The sequence below is a fragment of the Patella vulgata genome, chromosome 9 (assembly GCF_932274485.2).
Source record: "Patella vulgata chromosome 9, xgPatVulg1.2, whole genome shotgun sequence".
Classification (NCBI taxonomy): domain Eukaryota; kingdom Metazoa; phylum Mollusca; class Gastropoda; family Patellidae; genus Patella; species Patella vulgata.
The window spans coordinates 18,448,175-18,473,561 of record NC_065887.2 but is presented as its reverse complement, the minus strand read 5'-3'; the positions used below and the strand labels follow the sequence as shown (position 1 = coordinate 18,473,561).

The window sequence follows — 25,387 nt, the reverse complement described above, 5'->3', positions numbered from 1 at the left end:
CTTTTACTGTCATCATACTGAATCATAGCGTCTAAAAGCATTTCAAAATGCCGTGAATTTGAGTATTTCCCACCCCAACTATTTTAGCGATTACGCGACCACTTAATAAAATCTCGGTGCTTTTTGTGCTGACATAAATTAATTACGCTTGGGTGCATTGGGAGCGAACATCAATACTTGCATCGATAAATTTGACCGTTGCTGAATCTTGCGCCGAACGAAAATTCTTTACTCAAATCTCGAACATAACTTTTGTAAACTTGTCATTTGTACCAACCTTCGATACTACTGTCTACCATTGTGATGCATTCGATAATATTTATCCATTATTGTGAAGAAAATCGATGAATTAATTTTATTTTATCAAAAAAGCACATGAACAAAAAACCATTGCTGATTTTATCACCAATTTACAGGGGTGTAGCTCTGTATGTAATATTATAGGGGGCGCTAAAATGTCTGTTTAACAACAAAGTGGCAATGATTCATGGAAAAGAGATACTAGATGATCATGACAAAACTCGTACTTTCATTTTATTCAATCAGTATCAAAAAATTTGTCGTTACGCGTGAAAACAATGATCAGGTTAGTCGTTTAATAAAACAAAAGATTAATAAACAAATAATCCCGGGTTGATTGTTATTTTTACATTTCTTTTTACCTGATCAGTGGGGGTCCAGTTAATTAACTACTACTCACGGGATTAGCGGGAGTGTTACAAAGAAAGAACGACAAGATGGTATCATTCAACAATGGCCGTTGAATGGGCGATGTATTGTTGAATTTATTAGTAAAATAGTGACCGCTGACCGCGTTAGAGGAGTGACCGTTGAAACAGTAGAATTTTTACGGGGGGAATTAATCGTGATGCCCGTTGCATGCTTTGAATCGGGGGGGGGGGGGATTTGTTGGTGCTCGTTTAAGCAAGTGTTCGCTGATTAGGAGTGCACGCCCGAGCAAGTTCTACTGTAGATATTGCCACAATGTCTTGGCATTGGGTGCTTGACTCTATGCAGAGGTATTGGGGTTGTAGTAAAACTGCACTCTTGAGTACCCATTATCTGACCAATATTTAACTGACATAGTGTGGTGTGTAGATAATCTGACAAATTGGTGACAGGTATATTAACTGACATAGTGTGAAGTGTAATTTAACTGACATAGTGTGGAGTGTAGATAATCTGACACATTGGTGACAGGTATCATTAACTGACCTAGTGTGAAGGGTAATTTAACTGACATAGTGTGGTGTGCACATTAACTAACATAGTGAGGCGGGTACATGTACAATGTACATTAACTGACCTAGTGTGAAGTGTAATTTAACTGACGTAGTGTGGCGGGCACATTAACTGACATAGTGAGGCGGGTACATCTGCAATGTACATTAAGTGACATAGTGTGGCGGGCACATTAACTGACATAGTGTGGCGGGCACATTAACTGACATAGTGTGGCGGGTACATGTACATTAACTGACATAGTGTGATGTGTAATTTAACTGACATAGTGTGACGGGTAGATGTACATTAACTGACATATTGTGATGTGTAATTTAACTGACATAGTGTGGCGTGCATATTAACTGACATAGTGTGGAATAGATGGTGTCGAGTCCACATTAACGGACCTAATGTGGAATGCATGTGACTGACCTAGTGTCAAGTGTATGTTAACCGATCTAATGTGGAATGTTCATAAAACTACCTTTCTGTCTTTATCAATTTAATTCTTTTTCTAGGTCTATTGTCTGATGAACAATGTAAAGCTCGTGATGCTCGCAGGAAAGCCAAAGCCAAAGTAAACCCTGCTAAAATTGATACAAGTCCTGATAGTAACAGTAAGCCTGAAATCACCAAACAACTACCCAGCCACACGATAAATAATTACTATATTAACCCTATGACTGTAATTGATAATGATCCCACAACAAAAATGGAACCAGAGCATCAAGAGTTGATAAAAAATATTGTAGCCTTACAAGATAAATATGAATTTCCGGACGTAGACAATGTGGAAAAAGTCACTGTAAGTAGAGTTTTTGTGGAGACATAATGTTTTAATCCTTTTTCATACTTAGAAAAATAAACTTGTAGACAGCCATTATTCTTGTCAACCATATTCAAAGGATATTTTAAGTCTAAAGATAGTCACTTAACTTCTAGATTTCATTTAAATCCTTGGTTACTTCCTGTAAGTTAATGGTAAGGGGTATTCAAAGGCAATGTTAAGAATTAAATGTTCTCTAAAAGTTAAGCTGCCTTAAATTTTAAGTGTTTAGTCTTTTAGTGATATCCAAAGGCCAGTTTAAGTGACAAATATAGGTATCTTTTATTCCCAATATAACTCAAGTTTATGTTGAGAGGAAGTTTAACCCCATTTCTCTGTCTCTTCTATCCAGATCAAAGGAAGATGGCTTTATTCAGTATTATGTGCTTAGTTTATATTGTAGAATGTTAACCATGATTGTAATTCATATTATTGTATTTAATATTGTAGAATGTTAAACATGATTGTAATTCATGTTATTGTATTTTATAGTGTAGAATTTTAAACATGGTTGTAATTCATGTTATTGTATTTTATGTTGTAGAATGTTAAACATGATTGTAATTCATGTTATTGTATTTTATATTGTAGAATGTTAAACATGATTGTAATTCATGTTATTGTATTTTATATTGTAGAATTTTAAACATGGTTGTATTTCATGTTATTGTATTTTATGTTGTAGAATGTTAAACATGATTGTAATTCATGTTATTGTATTTTATATTGTAGAATGTTTAAACATTATAATTCATGTTATTGTATTTTATATTGTAGAACGTTAAACCTGGTTGTAAAGAGACAACCGCAGATGCCTTGTTTCATGATATGGCTGAGATGACAGTTTTAATTACACATCTCATTGTAGAATTTGCTAAAAATTTACCTGGCTTCAACTCGTTACTTAAAGAGGATCAGATTATTCTATTAAAAGTAAGATTCTTTTACTCAATCAGGTTAATTTTTATGCGCCCACATTTTTATGTGGACGTATATATTGTCGTCACCCCCGTCCGTCCGCCCGTCTGTCTGTCCACAATTGTTTGTGAACACTCTAGAGGTCACAATTTTGATCTGATTTCGATGAAACTTGAAATACATGTGTATAACCCAAAGATATTGATTCCTTTCGATATTCGCGCATATCGATTGTAACTTCCTGAATTATGGCCCTTGATTGAATAAAAAATCATGTTTTTAGCTTGTGGTCCCTGTAGAGGTCACAAATTTTATCCGATTTAAAAAAAAAAAACGTAGTTTAAACATATTTTATTGACAAATATCAAAAGAATTGAGCACAAGTTTCAAAAACTTAGAAAAGCCCTTTCCATACATACAAATGATAGACAAAATTTAATACAAACAAGATTGCGAAATAGTATATACAATAATAAATAATTTATAAGTAATATAAGTAAAGTCAGATGAATTATATCGCAAAGCTCTATATAAAATAAGTGAAGAGGTGATAAAGAGAATATAAAATTAAATTTAAAACATTGAAAAATAAAGTTTAAAAAAAAAACGTGTGAAGTAGATCAGCATTACACACTAAGATCTTGGTTCCTTAACTTACCTTTCTGGATTATGGTACCTGATTGTTCGAAAAATCGCATTTTTAGCTTGTGGATTCTCTAGAGGTCACAATTTTTTTTCCGATTTTAAAAACTGTTTAAATACATTGCATTCCACCACAATGAAGGTTGAATTCGTATTTTGGGAAAATAGAAATGGAACTGCCCGACAAAATGGCCGCTCTTTGTACGCAAATTGTGTAGAAGTGTGTAATAAGAAGGTTGTGACCCTCTAGAGGTCACAATTTTTATCCGATTTTGATGAAACTTAAAACATATCTTTATATCCCAAAGATCTCTGTCCCTTTTGATATTTGCACATTTCAGGTCATAACTTTCTGGATTGTTTTTAGCTTGTTCTCTATCCATCTCTTGCAAAATGTGGGCGTATCCTGACTGGCAGCCGCTGGTTATACTCTTACATTATCATGTGGACGTAATAAGTTGTCACCCATGTCTACCCAGACATCCATTCTCATTGTTTTGTGGACACTCTATAAGTCACACTTTTTGTCTGGTTTTTGCTCAAAATTGAAAAACATGTCTATATCCTGCAGATTGTTCAGGCCTCGAATTCTAATCTTTTTAGGGCACTGCCAGTTTGGCCTCGGGTTTTTGACCAAATTTAGTGCAAAGTGCAAGTGCAAAACAGGGTTATTAATCCAATTTGAAACAAACGGGACAGGGAATAGGGTAATTGCAAGCTTCCATTCCATTCCCTTTGATAAAAACAGACTTCTCAACAAAAATAATTCTTGGTAACTTGTTGTGGAGTATCTTGTATAATTATAATATACAAAAATAACGACAAACAGTGCACCGTTCAGAAAAATTTTCATATCTAATTCACATACTGACTTGGAAGTTCAAGTCAATAATATTCCCGAATAAATCACGGAAAATAAATGGGGGGGGGGGGTGGAACTAAAAAATATGACGTGTAGTAAGACATTGTTTAAATTGCTGGTGTACTTTAATAAGGCCGTGTTGAATTGATTCCTTGTTTCTCCTGCCACCACTCTGGCAATCATGTGTGGTAGTGCGGTAAACACAACACAAAGTGGGTTTCAAAACACAACACAAAATGGTCTGGCATAATACCTATATAGTCTGAGCTAGGGTTGTGTACCATTTTTAGAATTATAAATAATCTAGTTATATTATTGGTTAGAATAAAAACACAGATAATATTTAATTGAATAAATTTAATAACAAACTAAAATTTGGTAACAAGTGGCTTCTTTGTTTAACTTTTTAAAAAATGAAATAACCATATTTTGATATAAATTTTCCGTATTCTTGTGTTACAATACAATTCGCTTGTTGAGTTATAGATGGTTTCGACAATATCATCGAACGTGCAAGTGCTGGGAATACCTACCAAAGTCGAGTCGAGATAAGATATTCGCGTACCGGTCGGCCTAATTGATGTTCAAGGAAATAAATAGTGGTCCCGTTCGTTCGTTAAACTCCAGAAACGAACGAACGGGACCACTTATTTCCTTTAACATCAATAAATTAGGCCGACCGGTACGCAAATTTACCTATGTGAGTATGTCCCTGCATAGCTCACCATTTTGTAAGGCGTGCGTTATTTATTACACAAGATATGATTGGGTAATACTTGAATAATAATGACATGTGTTATAATTTTAGCCAATGAAAATATTGATTATTCAGGTTCGCGGTTGAATATTAGCGACTCTCTTACAGTTTATAATATGCTTTCTCATTAGCCGAAATGACTGCTACACGCGCCATTTTGCCGAATTCATCCAATCAAATACAGTGTAACTTATTCCATAGTATGCGGGCCCCTACATGTGTATTATCAACCGGATCCATTCACTTGATTCGATATTTGTTTATTCGGTGCTATGCTTATTTTCTGTCTTGTCCGCAGGTTTATCTTGTAGATTTTTGTTTTGCGTGTGGTGCGAATGCGCACGCGTTTCGACATACGTCTTCATATTCGGCCAACCTCGGCTTATTCTGGTTCCCTTACACTATTATGTATTGTAGTATCGGAGGCCTCCGCGGTTGACCGAATGCAGTTCTCCGAGACTATTCACGCAGCGATATTGTAGAACTTTCTGAACACGTTGAATTACTCGAAAATCGAGACGAGCATACTGGTATACATTGTTAATTAGTATGGTGATGTGTATGGCAAAAACGATATGTAATTGGCCAGATCTGTGGCTCAGGTAGACGTTTTATTTACTGGATCAGAAAGGGGCATCCCTGCTAAGATGTCCGGCAACCACGGCCACAGTGGCCGTGGACAAAGTGAAGATTTTGAGGGCACGGCGGCCAATTGAAAGGGCAGCCTCGGCAATGGCCGCGGTGGCCGCCGTTAATTTCGAGGCCTGATTGTTGATGGGTTCGATATTGGACTGTAACTTCCTGGATTATTGTCCCTGATTGTATGAAAATCTTATACACTACAGCTTGGCGGCTGTTAAGAGATCACAAATTTTATCCATTTTTGAAGAAACTTAAAAATATGTTTTCGGATGGGTTTGATTTTGCTATATATTCGAGTGTAACTTCCTGGATTATTGAGGGGGGGGGGGATAGATGGCCGAATGGTTAATGTGTGCTCATTGCATCATAAGGTCTGTCATTAAGTCAAGTCTCGTGGTTGCCCCTCCCCTTTACACCAATAGTGGCAAAGCATGTAATATATATACCAAGGTTGTGGGTTTTACATTAAGGACAGTACAGTAGAATCTGTAAGAGCAGCCACTCCTATTCAGCAACATCTCCTTGTAGAAATTCTGTTGTTTCATCTCTTTACTTAACAGTGACTCTTCTAACTTGGCCCATTTAACATCATTGTTGAATGATACAATGTACCATCTTGCCGGTAATCCTGTGATTAATAGTTAACTAACTGGACCCCCATCTGATCAGGTAAAAAGAAATGTGAAAATAACAATAAACCTGAGATTATCTGCTTATTAATCTTTTGTTATTAAATGACAAAAACTGATCTGGTGATCTTTGTTTTCCCATGTAACAAGAAACATAATTTTTATACGCCCACATTTTCATGTGGATGTATATTGTCGTCGCCCCTGTCCGTCCGTCCACAATTTGTTTGTGGACACTCTACAGGTCACAATTCTTATCCGATTTTGACGAAACTTGAAATATAGGTTTATCCCCAAAAGATCTCAGCTGCTTTCGATATTGGCATGTATCGGATCGAAACTTCATGGATTATGGTCCCTGATTGTACGAAAAATCACGTTTTTAGCTTGTGGACCCTATAGAGGTCACAATTTTTATCCAATTTTTTTAAAACTTGAAATATAAGTTTATAACCCAAAGATCTCGGTTCCTTTCGATATTCGCGCATATCGGACCATAACTTCCTGAATTATGGCCCCTGATTGTACGAAAAATCGCGTTTTTAGCTTGTGGACCCTATAGAGGTCATAATTTTTATCCGATTTAAAAAACCGTATTATTATATCACCGTTACACCCTAAGGAAGGTTGAGTTCGAATTTCGTGAAAATCGGCCCAAAATTGATAGAAAAAATGGCCGCCGTTCGTTCTCAAATAGCGTAAAAATATGGTATATCAAGGTTGTGGACCCTATAGAGGTCACAATTTTTATCCGATTTTGTTGAAACTTGAAATGTAAGTTTATAACACAAAGATCTCAGTTCCTTTCGATATTCGCATATATTGAATTGTAATTTCCTGAATTATGGCCCTTGATAGTAGGAAAAATCACTTTCTTGTTAGCTTGTTCTCTTTCCATCTCTCGAAAATGTGGGCGTATCCTGCCTGGCAGCCGCTGGTTGAAACTTGAAATGTAAGTTTATAACCCAAAGATCTTGGTTCCTTTCGATATTCGCGCATATCGGACCGTAACTTCCTGAATTATGGCCCCTGATTGTACAAAAAATCGCGTTTTTAGCTTGTGGACCCTATAGAGGTCATAATTTTTATCCGATTTAAAAAAAAGTATTATTTTATCACCGTTACAGCCTAAGGACGGCTGAGTTCGAATTTCGTGAAAATCGGCCCAAAATTGACAGACAAAATGGCCATCGTTCGTTCTCAAATTGCGTAAAAATATGGTATATCAAGGTTGTGGACCCTATAGAGGTCACAATTTTGATCCGATTTTGATGAAACTTGAAATACATATTTATAACCCAAAGATCTTGGTTCCTTTCGATATTCGCACATATTGGATCATAACTTCCTGAATTATGGCCCTTGATTGTATGAAAAGTCGCGTTTTTAGGATGTGATCCCTCTAGATGTCACAATTTTTATCCGATTTAAAAAAAACGTTTGAATATATCACTGTTACACCCTTATGATGGTTGAGTCTGAATTTCGTACAAATCGGACCAAAACTACTGGACAAAATGGCTGCCCATCATCCGCAAATATTGTACATGTGGTATATCAAGGTTTTGGACCCTCTAGAGAGAGGACACAATTTTGATCCGATTTTGATGAAACTTGAAATGCATTTTTATAACCCAAAGATCTTGGTTCCTTTCAATATTCATGCGTATCGGATTGTAACTTCCTGAATTATGGCCCTTGATTGTACGAAAAATCACTTCTTTTTTGAGCTTGTTCTCTGTCCATCTCTTGCAAAATGTGGGCGTATCTTGCATGGCAACCGCTTGTATATTGATTGAATAAACTATAAGTACTGACAAAGCCGAGTTTTGTCACAATGATCTAATATCTATTGTCCATTGCCACTTCGTTTCTAAACAAAAGTTTTAGCGCCTCCTATATTACATACAGAGTTACGCCCTCTGAAAATCGTTGACAAATTTAGCATTGTTTTGGGGCATGTGCCTTTTTGATAAAATAAAATTACTTCAAGGATTTTCTTTACCAAAATAGATAAATATTATCGAGTACATCACGATGGTAGATACATGTAGTAGTATCAATGTAGGTACAAAATAACACGTTTACAACAGAGATTTCAGTTAAAGAATTTTCGTTCAAAGCAAGTTTCAGCGACAGCCAAATTTACCGATGCAAGTATTGATGTTTGCTCAAAATGTATCCAAGCGTAAAATTTACTTGACCTCAGCACTAACAACCACTGAGATTTTATTAAGAGGTCACTCCTGTTAAGTGGTCAGTCATGAAAATTCCTGTGAGTGGCTGCTTAATACAGATTCTACTGTATATATAATCAATAAGAAATGGGATATAAAGACCTGCTAAACATCAGAAATGATAGGTCCATTTGTATTACTTTATAATGTTGTTATCAAAGAGATTTCTGATATTGTAACATCTAATTAATCACCGTTGATTAAGTATGCTTTGTGATTAACCTTGAATTATGTACACTTTCAAGACAAGAGTTCAAAAGTTTACATGCCAGATTTTATTATTAACGTCAAGATTTTAAAATCTTCATTTCTGTATCAATTTCAGGCCTTAGGTACTGCACAGTGCACATGTACTCTAAAGTGGTTTCTCCCCACTGCTAAAGACCCCCACCACAGACAGGCTAACATTTGTTGGCCAAACAATGTTTTTTGACCAAAAGTTTGCCGGTGTGCGTTGAATTTCAACACAGGCATTTGCTGGCCGACCAATGTTCGCGAGTTCAAAACATTGTTTGACCAACAAATGTCCATGTTAGTCTCGTCTCCATTGAATTTCAACAAAAAAGAGAAACATTTTATACAGAAATCCAATCAGTATTTCGCTAAAGATCACATGGTACAAAAATGTCTGTCGTCATTTCGTTACCTCGTTATGTTTGGGCCAATCGTGTGACATCAACGTCGGTATTTTATGAACAAATGTTGACCATTTGCGGGAAAACTTAAAAAAGGTCTAAAGCATATGTTTTGTTAGACGTCAATAAATGTTATTCAGTCTGGACTGGGCTTTCACACTCACCGTATGAAAACTCCCATTTTGCATGGGCATCAACTGAACCAAAAAATGTCAATACTGATGAATCTTATAAATTCTGTATCACTGCAATAGATGGTCAGTAACTAAAGACAATCTATTGTGGCCTTCCCCAATTAAACTCTGGTGTAATAGGCAAAGAGCTGTATTCAAAATAATTCAGTAAGCTAAACTTGATAGTTTTTCACTGGTTGTTCTTAAGTATATTGTGTTTACATAGCTTGATTGGACTAAAGAGTGCATTTTAGATCATAAGTTCTTTCATTGAATCAAGTTGGGGGGGGGGGGGTTCGGTCCCACGCTTGTAGTAGTAGGATCTCTTGTCCAACCTTGTTTTGGGTTTTTTTTTCCTGGAATCCTACAGTTTCCTATCACTGGTAAAGACCTATGCGCAAGTGAATTATTGAAAAAACATAGTACCATGAGATTTTTTTGGGCAATATTTCTCTTTATTTTGGTCAAGAAATGATATATTTCCATGATGTAATTTTGTATTACAGGCAGCTTCTAGTGAAGTTATGGCAATCAGAGCTGCACGATGTTATGATTTAGAAACACAGTGTATTGTGTTCGCTAATGGAGTACCTTGTACCCTAGAAAACATGAAAGCCACAGGAATGGGACACTATGCCGAATTAACCTACCAGTTTTGTCACAATATGGCTCTCATGCAGACAGATAATGCTGAATATAGTCTACTGACAGCCATTTCTATATTTTCAGGTAAAATATGAGAGTATTAAAAGTATTATCTGCAGTTGTAGTTTAGCCATTTTGTATTCAGTACTTTTAAAGTTTCGCGATTGCTTGTCTAATACCTGCTTCTAAACTTGGTGCTTAAATTTCAAAGTAAGAGCTACGCATAGAACACTGTACTTTAGGTGAGAATTTCTCAATCTGGTTATCTGTGGATGTATTTTTAGTCCAAAATGGAAATTTCTTGGATTCCAATTGGTAGAAGACTGACTGATATGGCTGAGTAGAAAAAGACTGATTTCCAGACACAGGTTTTTCAAAATAAAAATGGTGGCAGTGTTCAAACCAGCGTAACACTACTTAAGTTAACCAAATCACAGGCTTTTGTAAAACGACATTAATTTGAAGCCTAAAGTCGAATACATTCATATTGATATAAACGGAGACATGTAATCAAAACTCAGGGGGAAACCCTTTCCCAAACGGTCAATAAATACCGAAAGGTGAGATACATTTACTGTGTCCGTTTCTCTTTAATTTTCTCTTGTATCAACTCCATTCGGCCAACAAGTTTTACTTGCATCTTTTTGAAACATTGTACTTTCCTACCGGACAGTTTATATATTTATCACCACATAATATATCTTAATCATTAATCACTTACTTAATCAATTTGGGTGATAATTGCTTGATTAATTCCTGTCAGATATATTAACATCTGAAGAATAAAATCCACACCACACCATATCCATTTTCTGAGCACTGTAATATTAATTACAGGCTATATGATATATAAATAATTATCCATAATTAGTATCACAAATTCTTCAACTATAAATTATTTGATTACACGATAGTTACATCAGTCGTCAAGATTTTATTCTCGCCTCCATTATAATCATATCTAAAATGGATCATTTTTTGACACACCCTCTGATCATTTGTTGTAGTAGAGGTGCCCTATAAATTCATAATTAACATAATTTACAGGGTATAAATTATAAGTCATTGTGGAGTATAAGTTTTATCATCTTATTTAACAGTTTTTCTGTCCTCTGTCCATAGATAATTCGAATCGATGACGGTGGGTGAGATTTTGGCTCGCTAACATGGAGGTCCTGTGTTCGATCCCTGCATTGGTCGAGAAAGTTGATCAGGATTTTACGGCATGGTTCCTCCTTGTCAGTGGTGCAGGACAGAGGGTTTGGCAAGTGACAACGTATAGTCGTTTGCAGGCATCGATATTTCCGCGCACATGCGCACGGCGTGCGCAGGCACATTTGCTTTAAAAAATTTTTTTGCAGGCACATTGTGAAAGATGTAGCCACGCCGGGCACTATTTTTTGCCGCCCAGCACAAGAAAAAATCGAAGAAAGCCGCCCAGTCGTATTTAAACCCCTTCGTCCTTCTCTGTACACAAACTCGACGCTCGAAATTTACCGCGGCATTTAAACGGCAAAGCCATGGTAAAAGTTAAACTAAAAGCAGACGTACGCAAACCATGTCTGTCACGGCATAATTTATTTTTGTGTGCCGTAGTAGACCCTATCATCCCAAATTAGTTTAAAGAAAGATGTATTGGTATTTTGATTATTTATACTTAGAAGATGTTTAGGCCTAGGTATATTCAGGTTTGAATGTCGTAATTGTCCAACACGTGCCTGCAAATTTTCATGATGTTTGTTATTTTATTGTCCCCCGCCTTTCGAAGAAAGCAGGGGACTATTAAAATGGGTTCGTCCGTCTGTCCGTCCGTCCGTCCGTCACACTTTTTGGGACACAATAACTCTCTTCCTAATTGAGCTAGAATGTTCAAACTTGGTGTATGTGTTTATTAGGTCAATGCCTTGATGGAGTTCGAAGATGAGCATTTTCCGCTTAGGGTAAGCAGAGATAAGCAATTTGATTGGTTGATGCTTTGGGACACGATAACTCTCTTCCTAATTGGGCTAGAATGTTCAAACTTGGTGTATGTGTTGATTAGGTCAATGCCTTGATGGAGTTCGAAGATGAGCATTTTCCGCTTAGGGTAAGCAGAGATAAGCAATTTGATTGGTTGATGCTTTGGGACACGATAACTTTTAATTGAGCTAGAATGTTCAAACTTGGTGTATGTGTTTATTAGGTCAATGCCTTGATGGAGTTCGAAGATGAGCATTTTCCGCTTAGGGTAAGCAGAGATAAGCAATTTGATTGGTTGATACTTTGGGGCACGATAACTCTCTTCCTAATTGAGCTAGAATGTTCAAACTTGGTGTATGTGTTGATTAGGTCAATGCCTTGATGGAGTTCGAAGATGAGCATTTTCCGCTTAGGGTAAGCAGAGATAAGCAATTTGATTGGTTGATGCTTTGGGACACGATAACTTTAGTTCTAATTAAGTGAGATTGATGAAACTTGGTGTATAGATTTATTATATGAATACCTTTACTAAGTTCGATAATGAACATTTTTTGCTGAGGGTAAGCAGAGTGATAAGCAATTTGATTGGTAGAAACTTTGGAACACAATAACTCTCCTTCTAATTGAGGTAGAATGTTCAAACTTGGCATAGGTGTCTATTAGGTGAATGTTTAAACTTGATGTATATGTAGATGTTCATTAGGTGAATGTCTTGACTGAGTTCAATAATTAACATTTCGAGCTGAAGCTAAGCAGAGCTAATCGATTTCATTTGTCGATGGTTTGGGACAAGATAATCTTGATTCTATCTGATAGAGAGTGATGAAACTTAGTGAAAAAAATAAATGTGCGATTAATTAATATGTGTCATCTATTTATTTTACAATTTCGGCGGGGGACATCAGCCTCACTGTTGGCTTGTTTCTTACCTGTGTTGACCGTGGATTTGCCAAGGCCCGAGAGTAGGACTAGGAGAACGATGAGAGCTTTCTCAGTTTCTGCCTGACCTGATTCTCATTCCACCGTAATAATAAATAATATTCGTGAGACACGTACAACAACTTTACAAACAAGTCAAATAATACAACGTGTTTTAATTATCAATATCTACCTGTTGTCATAATTCGTTGTACTCAAATAAAACACAAACACCGTTTTAAGAATCGTTTTAATTTTTAATCTCAAAGTAATATTTGAAAAAAAAAAAACCCCAACAAAACAACAAATACCGAAAGGTCCTCATATCCAGAGAAACAGCTAGAGTGGGGCGGGACAATTTTATGCTCGGTCGGGTGGTGTCAAAAAGTTTTTAGATCCCTGTATCATTGATGAAAATTAAGTGAATTTGGTAAAATTTGAATATATAAATGGAAATTTGATTTGCACTGAACCAAATACAAAAGGCAGCAGATGCTCTGAAAATACACCAAGAAGGGTTTAATTTTCATAAAAGACCACGCCCCCCTCCCAAATATTTTTTTGCCTCGCTCCGCTTGCCAGATATATTTATACACCACTCACCAAATCATGGCTACATCCCTGTGTTTCAGTATGACCCTGCAGGCACATTTTCAAGTGTGTGCGCAGGCACACTCAACTTTTATAGAGCCCTGGTTGTTTGGATGGTACGACAAACCAAGGTCCCATCTTCACATTGATGTGCACGTTAAAGATCCCATGGCAGTTGGAATTCAAAAGAGTAATGCCGCTGTCCGGGCATAATTTCCTTTGTAGCACACTGTTTGATGTATGCACACCTTCATTTACCCTGTCGGAGCTAGTTACAGGGAGAACAAATTTTGTTTTACCTTCATCCATATATTAGTCGATGGGGGATGGGGTTACAAGTCAAAAACCTGACTTCTGCTGAAAAAAGTCAAAAACCTGACTTCTGCTGAAAAAAGTATATATTGACTTATGCCCTGAAAAATATGTTATATTATATGTAGAAATAAAAAAACTGTATGTGTTTGTTTATTTTCAGAACGTCCCGGTATCATAGAAAAGGATAAATTAGAAGAGGTGCAGTTTCGCTATGTCCGTGCTTTAGAATCGTATGAACATTTCAAACGACATAAAGGTGTGTGTTCATTTGGAAAACTTCTGAGTCGCCTTCCAGATTTACGTTCAATAAGTGCTGAACATTCAAAAACTATTTTAGAACTGGAACAGGCACCTCTTGCCTCGGGTTCTATAAATGCCGGTGAATACAAAGAGGTAAAAGACATCTATATGGATCCTCCTGAGGGAACATAACTTAATGACAAGGGAATAATTCTAAATTGTGGAATAAAGTGATATGAACATGACAAAAGGTTGGATATGCTCAAGGAATTTATTATGTTACGGAGTGATCAAATCACTTCCAAAGTGTAGTAAACATATAAAAAAAAATAACTGGGCCTGGAGCCAAAAACTTTTATTTTGCTCAACTCAAATTTAATGGTTGTTTTTATTCCACAGGTAAAGTGCATTTTAGACCTAGAATGGTTTGAAAATTTGAGTAAATCTTAAGTTGAGTAAAATAAAGTTTTATAGCGTAGAAATATTAAGAATATAACATTTTTGTTTTGATTTTGGTGGACAGAAGCTGTTATTGTTATGTAATTATAATTGGTCCAGGTAATTTTTGTCAAATTGTATATAATTGTTAATATATCAGTGATTGATTGTATATAATGGAGTCATTAATGGACTCACACCATCTTGATATCATGGCCAAAAGGAATATAGACAAGTTCATTTTCTTTATACAGTGTATGTTTTGATTTCATCTTAATGGGCATTTTTCAACTAATTTTTATGAAATTGATAAAAAAGAACAGGTATATAAAAATTTCTGCTTCCAAAATCTGGTTAAAATATTACAAAAGATTTAAGTAGCCATTGTGTGACGTTAAGTTTTAAAAAGGTTTAAAAATTAGAAAAAAGGAACTTTCATCCGACAGGAGAAGTGGAGCTCCGATACCTATTAATATTCACAAAAAAAAAAACAGTACTAGAACTAAAACACCTTTACCTTGAAATAGATGAAAATGTTTCTAAAAGCACATATTAATGTAATATGAATGTGTGTAATGAAAAGTGATTTATGTTCAATTTTGGAAGAAAAAAAAATATTGTAATTTTTAATCAATTATGTTTGTTGAAGTATGTGAACAGTTCAAATTGAACTGCAGTCGTTTACACCGGCTTAGTGCATTCTACAGGGTTTTTTTTATCATTATTTTGTCATTTGTGACTCCGCCTTTACTCATTACTTCCACATTGTGTTGTAGGATATGTTTTTATTTGTTCATTACAAAATGGCACCCAAAACCAATGTTAATTGTGCCTTAAATATTGGATATTAGGATCCTATATTTTCACAGCAAGAATTTTCAGTTCTTTTTGTGTAGTCTAATTAGTAAAGATAAAAGTTTTACTTGTCCAAAACAAAGAAAGTAAAAAGTTTCCAGGATAGGACACTCATGTAAAACCATGTCACAGAATTCAAAACAGTTGACAAAAAGAAGTCATCATTTTTCTATGATATTGCTACTGGTCTGGGTCAGTCAGGGTTACACATTACATGGACAATACCATATTGATGTACCGTAGAAGACGACACAAATGGCAGTGGTAAAAATTATAGAATAACATCTTTTAGTTCAAAGGGCATAATTTTATTTTTTCCTAATTCATATAAAATAAAAGTAAATTTAAGAGGATATAAGCAGATATGAAAGTAATTCTCAAAGAAGTATATTTTTAACAAAATCTTAATCATTATTAACTAAAAGTTGATAATGTAAATAGATATGAACTTGTGAATATGATATTAAGTATTCTGTACAGGATGATTGTGAATAGCAATAATATTTTCCTTCTTTAATGAAGTTGCCTTTTGTGTAATATAAGGTTAATTAATTATTATATGTGAGCTTTACATAAAGTTAGCCAGTCTCATCCCGGTTCCTAGAAAAATAGACTACTAGTAGATGACACTGTCAGAAAACCATTGGTTACTCTTCTCATTTGTGTAATTTTGGTGTGATTGCCCACCAAGTTGATGATAGAGCCAATAGTTTTCTAAGAGTGTATATAACATATTAGTTAGACTGTTGTAAATTTGTAGATATTGACTGCTAAATATAATAATAATTATTGCATTTATATACATGTAGAGCAAAATTTCAAAGTAAAATCTGTTCTATGGGCATATTTTGTTTTAGGTTGATTTTTTCACCAACAAACTATGATTTCTAGAAAAGTTACAGATTTCATATGATTATTTTTTAACAGTGATTAAATTATCTTGCATCTTTGTTGAGCTCAAGTTGTATGTTGGGATGTGTGGTGTGAGTTTACGCTTTAAATTGTTTTGACTGTGATGCAGTGGTACATGTGTGACTTGTTTCAGATTTGTAAGCAATTATATATATATATCGAGAATGGTTCTTATAATTTGAAATTCAGAAGATTATTATATTCCTAAAGCCATGGTAACAAGCATTATCATTAAATGTTCATAACCATTGCTTCAGGATTAAAAAACAAGCTTTATTTGTGGTGGACGGAGAAGATAACAATTTCGAAATTAGATGTCAGTTTGAATTGAATTTTACAAATTGAGAGGGAAATATGATAAATAATAAAGTTTTTAGAAAGGGGTAAACTTTTAAAAAGCCATAATTAAGTAGTTTATTCGTAGTGACAAAAACAATTTATTTTTTAGTATGGCTCAGGCAGTAGTTTTATAACAGATATCTGTAGACTGCTTTATACATTTACAAGCTTATAGAAATAGATATAAGGATTAATACGTAATTAAACCCGTGTTGTGCTTCAATCAACAGTTCACATATAAACTGCCTGTAAGATATGTGTCTATGACATTTATGATCACAAACAACCTTGTTTTATAAAAAATAATGTCCTTTGCCAATAAAACAGAGGTACGTCTTCTGATATAGAGTTCATGCCTTGAGGCCATTACACTCAAACCTAGAACAACGATACATTAACGTCTTCGATTTCCAGGTTATACAAAGTCATCAATGTACATTTAATGTTAAGGTTCAGTTATTTGAAAATCTTTGTCAAAGAAATAAAATCCTAGTATTACTTAGATACATGTAGACTGTTGGCTCTTGCAACTGTCTGTCCTAAAGGTCAAGATTAGCCTACGGTCATTATATGATGTTTGTCCTGTCATCATATAATTGTTAATATTATTATGTCATGAACTCAAAGCAGCTACCGTATTCACTCTGTTAAACAGTCATCATTACTTAAAATAACCAGGTTTGCTCTGCTAAGCTAATTATTCTTACTACTAAAGCATGCTTTTGTAGTTTCTGTGTAGAAAATAAACACTTTTGTTTATAATTGATTATCATTACTAGGAAAATAAGTAGATTTTAGTCCGATTTTTATTCTTTACTTGAGTAAATATTGTGTTAAAAGACATCAGTAAATATATGATTAAAGTAAATCAAACATGAGTGTTCAAAGAGAAAGAATCTAAAAGACACCTTGTATATTTTGAACCATAAAAACTGGGACACTTTAGAATATCAAGGAAAATGATCATTCGATGAAGCTACATTCTAGGGCAGACATACATATTTTTTTCACCCGATTGCGACAATTTTTAAAATCACCCGAACAAATTGTCTGTTCACTGTGACAAGGATTCTGCTCGGCGAACCATTCACCCGACAGATCGTCCTCATCTAGCATGTTAGAGATATTTTATGCTGGCGATCGATTCGCTTGCATATCCGCTCGTCTGCCCGTGTACAGCTTATATTGTCAAGTGAACCATTTTTGTAAGCCAATCAGAGACATCATTGATATCACATGATCTCAAAATGGCTAGCTCCACTGCCAAAGCGTGGAGACTGACGAAAGAAGAAGAATTGGTGATTCTTTCGTCAGAAAAGCCCTTGCATGTGTGACGTCACGATTCCAGAGTTTTAGAAGCAAATACATAACAGCTACCACAGAAATCTTAAGTTTTCAACGATTTGCCATTTCGTACAAGTCACATGATCAACGTAACTTACTCGCAGAGTGGTGTACGCTCTTGAAACGACCGCTACATGTGGCCGCTCATGATCAGCCATGAAAAAATTGCTGCAATAGGTGAAAATCTACGCTCGTCTGCCCATAGCTCTATATAATTAAACATCAATTCCTTAATTAACATCTATAAGTATTTTTAACTATTCACACTCAAAAAAAAATCACACAAGGTATATAACTATTTAGTACTTCTTTTTTATTAAAATAAAGTTTGTAACACATTCAAATCACATTTTGTTTGATGATGTTTTATAACACTTGAAAATGTAACCTGTATGTGCTACTAAACATTGTTTTTAAATAATATCTTAATTGTTTTTGATTTGAACATTTAAACATGTAAATCGTAATTTAGAATAATTATGTTTTGAAACATTTTAATCTAAAAATTATGGCTTCTATAATTACTGATGTCTTCTAATATTTAGATTTAATTAAGGAATAGGATGTAATAAGGTCACACATTATTCATATTAATTATATAATATAATACATTTAAGCAATAAATAAAGACATATGTTGTATCAATGTCATTTCTCATATAAATATTGACCCAGTCATTTGAACTTTGACCTTTACACTGTGTTCATGTACATTATATAATATATTAAATCATCAAATGACACTGTTATCAATCGCTTATCAGACTGTTCTTCAAGCTGTGTGTTCACTTTTCACAACTAGTACTACATATTATTTGCTTGGTTTCTTTCTCTTAATGATACATTATTCAAGAGCTAAATCTGCCTATTGCCGGTCTTTCTTTAAGCCTTAAATGTTATATAAATTATTAATTAGACATTTATTAACATGACAAGACCATAATCAACTCTCGATGTCAATGGATTCTTGATATTTTAACTAGATTAGATGATTTAATTTTAAAATGGGAAGGACGGCTAAGTCTTGAATATACCAGTACCGTGGTTACAATAACAATCAACCAATGCACATAACTTGTGAAAATACAAACAGTGATAACTTGGCTCCGAATAAAATATTTTGAAAGAAATTTTCAATGTATTCATTTTGCATTATCGATTTTTGAACTATTATAGCAATAACAGCCAGCTCTTTATCTAAATCTTACATAATGTATCTTTAAGTTTTACCGGATTATCTTTTGAATAATCTCAAAGCTTAATACCCCTTAATAGTATGCAAAGTTTACCTCGTCTGAAACTTACCTCGTCTGAAACATACACAACAGTTAACTCTAGTATTTTATATATTATTTAACATGTGAAGATGTTCCATGAAATTTATGTCTAGTCATATGATTTAGAAATATATATTTCTTTGACAGAAAGCATGTTCAAATTTTCGGTAAAATATATTTGTGGACAAGCTACAAATTGTAACTTAGCAGCCATGTAGCACACATACTGGGCCATGAGTGGTTGACAAATGTTTAATTTATTGTGGGCCTAATTGTGCTCCCAGGGAACATATCTTAATGGTTAAACCATATGAGTACTTTTAATTTCTTTATGAATTGAATGTGATCACTGACAATATTATGAATATCATACACCCAATAATTCAGGTTTTATAATTAATACATAGGTATGTTTATTGCTTTGTGTACTGATAATTTTTCCAATTTAATACGACAGGTATTTCACTTAAGTCAAATGTAAAGTTGTTTAAACTAAAGGGTTGTATATCAGGGTCTTTTTCTATCACTGTCGGGCAATATTTTTTCAAGCAGTAGCATTAACAAGACAGTAGTTCGAAGCCAAAGAATTAAAGGGATTAACTTTCATTTTGTTTTTTGTTACATAGATGTTTTATACAGTAAATGTACATGTATGTGTAATTTTTAAGGTTCACTACAAATATGGTAACCTGTAACGTACATATATATTTCATCTGTGTGTAACAAGGAAGATGTAAAGTTTAATTTGTTATTTCATGCTGTACATTGTTGTGTTATTTAGATTTATTTCTTGACAAATCTTAGAAGCAGTTTTGCATTTTAATTGTCTTCTAAAATGCAAAAGAATTCAACAAATGCTAGTGAATGTTCGAGAAATCAAAAAGCTATGTTGGCAGCTATTTTAAGTGATGTTTTTAAAAGATTTGTAGGGGATGAAAGTGCTTAAGTGGTTGTGATTCAACACTATTAAAACGATATGCATACAATTGGACTTTGACGTACAATAGTGTGACATTAACTGCTGATCTGTCTTACTTTTAAATTTTAAGTTAAAATTGGCTATCCTGCTCTCTCTGTATATGTTTTACGCCGAACTTCAGTACGGTTTCCAATGGTAACAACCGCTAGATTAGGTGATTAGGTTTACTATATGTATTTAGTCTTGATTACCCTTGTTATTGGTCTATGAGATTTGGTTCAGGAACAAGTCTTTCAGTAAAGAATTCATCTTTTTCCTGGAAACAGCTTTGTAGTGATCAAATTAATTTAGATATTTGCACACTTATGTTAAATTGGGATGGTCATAATCATTATACATATAACATTAATATAATTCCTGCATATGTATATTGTGGCAGACGTTATAAATGGCAAAATTATGAAATGAATGGATGGCATCTTAGAATATATAGTGTAGGATATTCTTATATATATATATATCTGTTAAATACATTTTAAAAGCTTGGAAATGTGGTTGTATTGTTGTCTTGACCATCTGTTTGTCCGTCCACATGTACAAGTAAGGGTTTTGTCTATCACAAATTTGTTTCTGGGAATATATTCGGTTACCATTTTTTGACACATAAAATACAAAAAACAAAAATGCACTGATGTTGCGTTTTTTGCCATTTACAAATTTGAAAGAAAAAAAACAACATGTTTTTACTTAAAGTAGTTGGACTCATTCTGATGGAGGACAATATTGCTTCAAGAGATGAACTGAAAAACAGAATGTCAGAATCAAAACAAAAGTATATTGATCTAAAAATCATTTAATTTTATAATAATATCTATATTCAATTCTTGTATACACTACAAAAAGCTACATGCCTGAGTATGCAAGATGCGCTCGCTTTTATGCTGTCTTAAAGACTTAACTGTGTGAAGATGACGTTGGTCGTGAGTTTTATCACCAGACACTACCAGGTACTTACTCCATAGCATTGTGTTGTAGACAAATTTTCACAAAATTTACGAAAGAATATGATTCCTTGTAATTTAGAACTGTTTTGCTTAATATATTCCTGACTTATTGACCCTGATCCTGAAATATTGTGCACTCTAAATATTGTAGTATGACACAAACGATAAAGCAGTTGGCAGAGGCGGACATGTATTTATTCAAATGGCAAAAAAACGGAATCTACATTCCAAATGACAAATTTGTAGGGTTTGGTCAAATTTAATTGATTTAGTTGTATTGGCTTCTTTACTAAAGAAATCAATCAATAGCGCTTAAAAATTGTTTGGTCAAATTTAATTGATTTAGTTGTATTGGCTTCTTTACTAAAGAAATCAATCAATAGCGCTTAAAAATTGTATTTAGTTTATATATCTTATCTGTTTCTAGGAATTTAGCTAAAACTAATATTGTTATTGTTGACATGTAAATTTATAAATTATTTCTTTATTTTGTACATATCGAATTAACGTACCTAACCACTATTTGAATAGTTAAAAGTCTCATCAATCATTTGTGAACCATGTATATTTCTTTTATCAAAAGGCAGTGTATTGGGTTTAATAGCGGCATAATTTTTGCCTTCTGTTTGATTGGATCATGTGATCACATAGTATCAGGATAATGGTATGTTTTCTGACAACTACAAATTTTTTTACTCAAATTTGTAGTTTTTTCACCACAAGTCCTAAATAAATGACTATCCTTTGCATGTAGTCAATATAGAATAGTAAGATGTTTATAAGACAGTTTACATACCACCTTACTTACACCACTTTTCATTGATTTGGAAGACTCTTATAGCTAATAATGATTGTTGTACATTTTGTATTTATATATATATATGTTATACGATAGTGCTAACTCATCCTTTCCAAAATCCTTTAGGCAGGGAAGATGCCTAATTGTCCCTGTACTGAAATGAGCTTTTTAGGAGTGAAAAAGAAATAAATAATCTAAGTCTGCAAAGGGTAATCAGGTCCCTGCAAGAAAACACATGTATCTGGGAAGTGTATACATAGGAAAGAAATTCATTTATTAAACATATTTTGTTACTATTGTTTTAGAATTAAGACTGTTTTATTTGGTTTGTATTTTGGTTTTATGTTACTTTTCGATGATTTTCATGATTATCTTTACATCATGTTGATAGAGTTGAAAAACTAAGATTATACCAGTTAGTCTTGATGACTACTCCAAGATACTACTTGTGTAGAAGAAATAACAGTTCTGTCAATACTAAGAGACCGCTGCAAAATTTCAACACTTGCTTCCAAATAAATAACCCTTAGAAATGGGTGGGTGGGTTAATGACATCCCATATAGAAAATGATCAACTAAATGACGGTTATTATTTAATCATGATTAGAAATATGCCATTATTTTCTTACTCCGTTGGTTAAGATTGGGTAAGTGAGGGTTTTCAAGATCTATTCACAGGTTATACATTTTAGATTTATGTGTTGAAATTTTGTGACAGTCCTTAAATGAATTGAAATTCAGCTAATGCATAAATGTGAAATGAACTCACATTGGTCAGTATTAACTGTATAAGTCTTCTGTGTAGTCTTATCATTTCAATTACTTATTATTTCAACACAATACACATTAATAAGGGGTGACCTATCAAAATATGATTTGAAACGAATTATCTATAATAGAGATTTGGTTTTGAAATAATAAGGGGTGACCTATTCAAATATGATTTTAAACTTATTGTCCATAGCAGAGATTTGGTTTTTGAACCTCATAATTTAAAAAAATTCAACATCTTAACAGGTTGTTCCTGACTATAATATATATTTTTTTATATAGTTAAATTTTATAATGCGAAAGATTTTATTCAGACGACTTGTGTTTCGAAAAAGGTCGACATTTTTTTTGTTTTAACTACTTTTTATTCTACACTCAAATAGTTTTGCTAACAACATTTTTCATTTTTTATCACTACTTATCTATTAGAATACTTTATGCTTTGTTGGTTATAACTTTTAATGTGTTAAGCTCCTTGAAAAGTGTTCATTGAAAACTGTCTTGAGTGTGATTGGCTTTCATTTTATATAAAAATTTAATTGTAATGAAGTATAAAATAAGAATCTATTAGCCTCATTAGCTAAGAGATAAGTATTTAACTTGTACATATATGATCAATAAATATTTTAAAATGTCTACTGTTTGTTTGATTTGATATCTCTCTAAATATCTTGTGTTGATGTGTCTCAAGGTGACTGTGGGTCATCCTCCAATGAGGCAAAATGTACCTCATTTGATTTTATCTGAAAGTGTATTCCCCGGTGGTACGTGACAAGGAGTAGGGTCGCCTGTCTAACTTTGTGGGTCTTCTCCGGTCCCTCCCACTGCTAAAGACCCCTACGTGCAAGCGAATGATTGAAATAAAATTGACCCATGTGTTAGTCCCGAAATGACCTAGTTTGTGTCCAGCGGACAAACCTCATTTCTCTCTCTCTCTCTCTCTCTCTGAAATTGCTGATCAGTTGAATAATTCCAGAGATATGGCTCATTCAATTTTGGAGATTTCGGCAATAATGGACATGGCTGCCAATATTCAAATGATTATAACTCTGCATACGTTTTTCATGCAAAACAAGCATGGGATTGTGGCATATTTTTTTTTCCATTTTAGGGGTGATTTGACACAATGATCTCTGTGTGTCATGAGGTTGGACTAGTGACTAGAATGTACCAGTTTGGTTTAGGATTTTTGTCCTATAGCAGAGGACTATGAAACTGGGTTCATCGGTTGTTCTCTTTGTCTATCCTCGTACTTTTTGAGACACAATAACTCTGCTTTTAATTAAGATAGAATGTTCAGTCTTGGTGTACAAAATGTAGGTGTTCGTTAGTTGAGGTGTATAGTGTAATATAATTAGGGATTGATGTCATATCAAGTTATTATGTTATAGGAATATGATAAGTCTTATCTAAAAGTTATGTTAGATTACATGTTTATTTAAAACAGAATTAATTTGTTTTCAAACTTTATGATTTAAAACAATATGTTTTGTCATTGTATCTGTGATGCATCTACAGTCAAGGCCCACTGTCGAACCATAAAATATATGTCAATTCCTATTTACAGATCCATATCTGGCTAATTCTTTTGCATCATTGGGCATATTTAAGTCAATGATTGCAAAAATGTGACGTCCAAGAGTGGAGAGCTGCAACAGTATACATACCTAGACGATTAGTGGCCAAAACAATGTTAAGGAGGGATAGTGTTACACCTCGGGTTTGGCAGGCTTAATTGTGGTCTAGCTTCAATGTTCGACTGGCTATGCTTCAATACATTGACTTCAGTTAAATAATGAGCATTTTCTACTTTGGTTAAGCAGAGATAAGCGATTTGATTAGTCAAGACATTCGGACACAATAACCCGGCTTCGACTTGAGGAAGAATATTCAATCATTGTTTTCCTCCACTAGATGTTCTGGGTTAAATTATAGTGGAAATGCTGAATATTAATTATAAAAGCATGCCTGTCGAAATGAAATTCATAATGGGGGAAAGGGCTGTCAGCATAGCGAGTAAGAAAGAGAAATGGGGTTTAATGTCCAGTCGACACCAACCAGGTCATCTCAGGACACCTCGTGGGTTTTCTCTGGGTCCTCTGGTTTCCTCCCACTGCTAAAGACCCCTACGTGCAAGCGAATTATTGAAATAAAATTGAACCATACGTTAGTCCCGAAATGACCTAGTTTGTGTCGAGTGGACGTTAAACCCCATTTCTCTCTCTCATCTCAAGACTAACGGATAATTCAATTTTATTTCAATAATATGCTTGTGCATAGGGGTCTTTAGCAGTGGGAGGAAACCAAAGGACCCAGAGAAAACCCACTTACAAACGGGGAATTGAAACCATGCCAATTGACTCAATGACAACCCTTATGATCCAACGTGCACATGCCAACCATTCAGCCACCCACCAACCCCCCTATCAACATTAGCAGGTTCAAAATGGGGCCTGTATTCCTGAAACATTATTTATGCTAGCGTGGGGGGTGGGGGCTGAATTACATTTGACTAAA

General features: G+C 34.2%; 1 protein-coding gene across 1 annotated transcript in view; it reads left to right on the top strand.

Annotated features, from left to right (window-relative positions):
• The window catches only part of LOC126831982 (ecdysone receptor), a 47,634-nt gene extending 24,128 nt beyond the window's left edge, over positions 1-23,506 (top strand). The window contains exons 5-8 of the mRNA XM_050562666.2: positions 1,743-2,029; positions 2,828-2,983; positions 10,052-10,274; positions 14,134-23,506. Coding sequence (XP_050418623.2) covers positions 1,743-2,029; positions 2,828-2,983; positions 10,052-10,274; positions 14,134-14,405 — 938 coding nt within the window. The 3' untranslated portion in view covers positions 14,406-23,506. The remainder of the gene's footprint in view (positions 1-1,742; positions 2,030-2,827; positions 2,984-10,051; positions 10,275-14,133) is intronic.
• Positions 23,507-25,387: the final 1,881 nt, after the last annotated feature.